Genomic DNA, 4,435 nt, shown 5'->3' with positions numbered 1-4,435 from the left:
TATTAAACAAGGGCTTGGCAGCCCAGCAGCGCCATCCACGACACTTCTCCGGTACCAGAAAAATAATAAGAAACTAAAAAACCAGAACATCTCACTCTCCCCACAGATTTTTCCCCCTTCTCTGCGTGCAGAAGTCTGTCCGCTCGGAATTACACAAGCATCCACCTTATAAAAATTTGCTCCCCACGCACCAACAAGGTTATTTACTCAACGACGGCCTCTTTCCCCAACACAGATCATCACCCTTTGGCCCCAGCCATCCCCACCAGCTCTGCGGGTGTCACGAAGGGCACGTGTGTGGCAGCGGGGAGAGCAAAGATTCGCACTCGCCTTCGCGTTCTGGACGTTGCCGAGCACGGTCTCCGCGTTGAGCATGTCCGGGAGCTTCGACACCATCTGACTTTCAATGGGGAGCTGCTGGTTGAGCAGCGACAGGTAATACTGCAGCTCCCCGTGGGATGTGATGAGGATCCCCTCTCCTTTGGTATCGTACTGAGGCCTCCCAGCACGGCCCAGCATCTGAAAAACCAGAGAGCAAGGTCAGCAAAACAGAAAAGCTTTTCCGCTCCGGTGATTTTTCCTCCCTGCTGTGTTAGTGCCGGATTGCTCAGTCTGCTACTGCTTCTAGCTGGCAGGAGACACCTAGAAATAAGTCTGATGTGTCTGGGGAAGATCCTGAGAGAGGAATTGTTTGTCTTCTCCTACCAAGCTGCTTCTCTCTGCCCTCACAGCAGGGCTGTTCCCAGACCAGCTCAGCCAGGCTGACAGGAAAGAACGGGGAGCGACTCCAAGGAGAAAAGTAAAAAAAAAAACAAACAGACCTCAGCAAGAAAGGAAAGATCTTGCCCTGGGTGCTGGCAGCATCTTTGGTACCAGAACTTTACCTGCAGGATGTCCAGAGCCCCCAGCTCGGTCCAGCGTCCCTTCTCGGGGCTGTAGACCTGTGTTCCCTTGATGATGACGGTGTGAGCAGGGAGGTTCACACCCCAGGCCAGGGTGGCCGTGGACACCAGCACCTGCAGGAGCGAAACAGGGATCTAAGCCAGGTAGAAGCCCCTTCCCAGGGGGATAAAAGGGATTTCAAATGCTTGTCCTGACATCAGATATGTGCAAAAGGGACAAAAGACCTTCAGATAAACAGCAAGATCTTCACCCAACTCTCCCAGCTGACTGCACGACACGAGAAAATGCTTTGTCTTTAGTTTAGAACGCAGCCAGGAAATTGCTTGGGTGAAGTTTTGCCAAAAAGTGGCGACTGTGGAGGACGTGGCCTGCTCTGGGACAGACCTCTAGCTTCAAACTATCAGTTAGACCTAAGGGAGAAGTCCTTGTCCTCTCTGCTCCTGGCCACATGCTTTCAGTTTCTATTCCTCACGCGAAAATCCAGTCTTCACCGGCACCAGCTTCAGTGGAGCAGGATGGGGGTTGGCTGTACTTGATCCTCTCGACTTTTGCCCACAGGGCTATTAAAAACGTGGCTCGAGGAGGCGACTCCTCTCAGGAATGGAGGCTCACCTGAATGTGCTTATCAGCAAACAGATCCTCCACCAGCGTCCGATCCACTCGCGTCATGCCGGCGTGGTGAATGGCGAAGCCGTAAGGGAGAAGATCCTTCAGCTCCAGGTTCTGCAGCGGCAAAACAACAGGTTCGAGGTTTTCTCCCCGAGCCAAGCGACACCGGGAAGAAAAGAAACAACGGCTCCCAAACCGCAGGGCTGTGTGAGAACGGCCCTGGCTGGGGCAGTTACCTTGCACTGCTCGGCTTCTGTCCTCAGGACCTCCGTGGAGGCCGAGCCCTCGCGCAAGAAGAGGCCCAGAGTGTCTTTCTCCAAGCACATGTCCCGGATCGCCCGGGCAGTCTTGCCGGTCTCCTTCCTGGAGTGGACGAACACCAGCACCTGTTCAACGAGGAGACGAGACCATCGTTAAGAGAGGAATCGCTGCAGCTGGAGAAGAGGCTCGGCCGCAACGTGCTCCCCAGTGGGAAGAGATCTAGAATTAGGCCAGACGCCCTGTGAACCGCACGCTAAGTTCCTGGGCTAACAGGGTGGCACCACAAAAACTCCCTCATCCTCACAGGACCGGTTGTACGTCGAGCAGACAGCTGGCCCAGACAGAAAAACCTCTGTTCCTTCCTCTCCCAGGTGCCATCGATCACCCAAACCTTCCCCCTCTTCTCTGCTGCAGCAACTGAAAGGAGCTTCACCAGCGACAGGCAAAAAAACCCAAGATTAAGCACATCAGGACCACTAAAATCAAAGTATCAAACCTGGTTCTTCCCAGCATGCTCCATAATTTTTTCATAAACAATCTCATTCATTATCTGGAAGCGCTTGATTGCTTTTTTCTCTGTAATGCCCACGTAGGTCTGCTCGAGGGGCACTGGTCGGAAGCTGTAAGGAAAAAAAACAAAAACAACAAAATGAGTCCATTAAAGAACAGAAAAAAAGGTGCTGTTACCCTGCATTTTGTGCTACCAAGGTCAGCAAGTTCTCTTTGTGCTTCAGTTTATGCAGATTTGACGGCCCTAGTTCTGCCCAGTTAAAATAAATAGTACAGGACAGCAACTTCTATTCCTATTTCCTGGAATCCGTTTGCTATGCACACACTTGGGAAGCAAAAACGGCGTTTCAGGAACTACCGGAATCCTAATTTTAGGTCTCCTTCAAACAGCTTCTGCAGCACACAGGGACAGCGGACTTGATCTGCCTTCTCTAAAGCATCTTCTTGCAACTACGACAACGCAGGAACCCTGGCACACGCTTCGAGGCTGTATTTCTCTGCTCTTAGCCCTGAACGTGCATTTCCTGACACATCCAGGAGCAAATAAAGACACGCTGAGAACAGGCTGAAGGGTTGGCGAGACACCAAGCGACACCTAAAACACTCAAACCTCCTGCCACAGGAGGCAGCTCCTTCCCAGCTTCCCTCCATCTCATCATAAAAGATCCCTCCCGGCTTTCCACGGTACCTGTTATCAAAGTAGAACAAGCCTTTGGCCGGGTCCACTCTCAGAAAAGTAGCCACGTCCTCGTAGTTGGGGAGCGTGGCGCTCAAACCAACGAGCCTCACGTCCTCCTGAGTCATCTCGATGTTGCGGATGGCTCTGGCTACTAAAGACTCCAGGACGGGTCCTCGGTCATCGTGGAGGAGGTGGATCTCATCCTAGAAAGGGAAAACCAAAACAATTATCCCCGCTCCAAACCAGCTCCGTTTCATAGTTTCTCGTTTGGTTTTTAGGGTTCCGCACGCCCCAAGGCCGCTCACCAGGATGACCAGCCGCACCAGCTGGGTGTAGGTGCGTTCTCCTCCCTTCCGGGTGATGATGTCCCACTTCTCCGGGGTGCAGACGATGATCTGGGTGGCGCTGATTTCCTCCTTGCAGAGCTGGTGATCCCCCGTCAGCTCGGCCACGTTGATGCCGTAAGTCGCCAGGCGCTACGAGGAAGCCCGTGGGGGCGTTAGGAAACCGGATCGACACCCCCGTTCCCCTGCTTTTCATCCAACCTCTCCTCACCTTCCCGAAGCTGCCCACCATCTCCTGCACCAAGGACCTCATGGGAGCGATGTAGATGATCTTGAAATCGTCCACGTTGATGGTGCCGTCCATGTTGATGTGCTTCCCGATTTCTCGCAACATGCACATGAGGGCCACGTTCGTTTTCCCGGCGCCCTAGAACACCAGCAGAACCAGCTCCACCCCATCTGTTTCCTCTCTTTTACCCCAGAGAATCTTTCTGGATCCTCCCCATCCCACCAAATTTCAGGATCCTCACCGTGGGAGCGCACAGCAGCAGGTTCTCATCCGACTCCAACGCGGCGCGGTAGAGTTTGCTCTGAATGCGGTTCAGAGTTTTAAACCCTTCGAATCCAGCCTGGGCGTATTTGGGCAATTTTTCCACCGAAACCAGTTGCTGGGAAACAAAAAAAAAAAAAAAAAAAAGGCATCGAGCTCAAGGCCTTTGTTTTGGTAGCTCGCAAGGGCACATATGAGACTTGGGAACACCCTGGGGCGCGTTGCAGGATCACGTTGTCTCCGGACGGGCCAGAAAAGAAGCTTCAGGATCACAGAGCAGGTTTGGAAAAGATCAAAAGAGGTTCGTTAGCTGGCCCGTGCGCTCTGAGCACAGGTCATGGTTGGCTATGTCACAAGGAAAACGAATTCCCGCTATGCTCTCACGGCGGGACAGATCAGAGCACGTTTTCTACCGCCAGCGCCGATCAAAAGCGGCAATTTATCACAAGGCACACGATGAAATCGGCCTCATCGCCGGCCCACGGCTGCGCGTGTGTCTTGGGTTACAATACGTAACCAAAAATGTGTAATTCTATTTTTGTCTGTTGAAACCGGTTGGAAGATATTTTCATTTCTTCTAACTCCAGGGGCAGGTGCTTTCTCTAAATGGGTAATCATGGGCCTGCGCAGGAGCCGGAC

General features: G+C 52.8%; 1 protein-coding gene across 1 annotated transcript in view; it reads right to left on the bottom strand.

Moving 5' to 3' along the window:
• LOC104272638 (U5 small nuclear ribonucleoprotein 200 kDa helicase-like) overlaps nucleotides 1–4,435 on the bottom strand; it is a gene marked incomplete at both ends in the record, with an annotated part of 9,323 nt that overhangs the window by 212 nt on the left and 4,676 nt on the right. The window contains 9 exon segments of the mRNA XM_009867687.1: nucleotides 275–519; nucleotides 885–1,016; nucleotides 1,516–1,626; nucleotides 1,749–1,898; nucleotides 2,270–2,393; nucleotides 2,972–3,165; nucleotides 3,268–3,438; nucleotides 3,518–3,673; nucleotides 3,777–3,914. Of these exon segments, the coding sequence (XP_009865989.1) occupies nucleotides 275–519; nucleotides 885–1,016; nucleotides 1,516–1,626; nucleotides 1,749–1,898; nucleotides 2,270–2,393; nucleotides 2,972–3,165; nucleotides 3,268–3,438; nucleotides 3,518–3,673; nucleotides 3,777–3,914 (1,421 nt within the window).

This window comes from Apaloderma vittatum, unplaced genomic scaffold, assembly GCF_000703405.1.
Source record: "Apaloderma vittatum isolate BGI_N311 unplaced genomic scaffold, ASM70340v1 scaffold36394, whole genome shotgun sequence".
In the NCBI taxonomy this organism is placed as follows: domain Eukaryota; kingdom Metazoa; phylum Chordata; class Aves; order Trogoniformes; family Trogonidae; genus Apaloderma; species Apaloderma vittatum.
The sequence above is the reverse complement of the archived record's forward strand: the minus strand, read 5'-3'. Positions and strand labels throughout refer to the sequence as shown.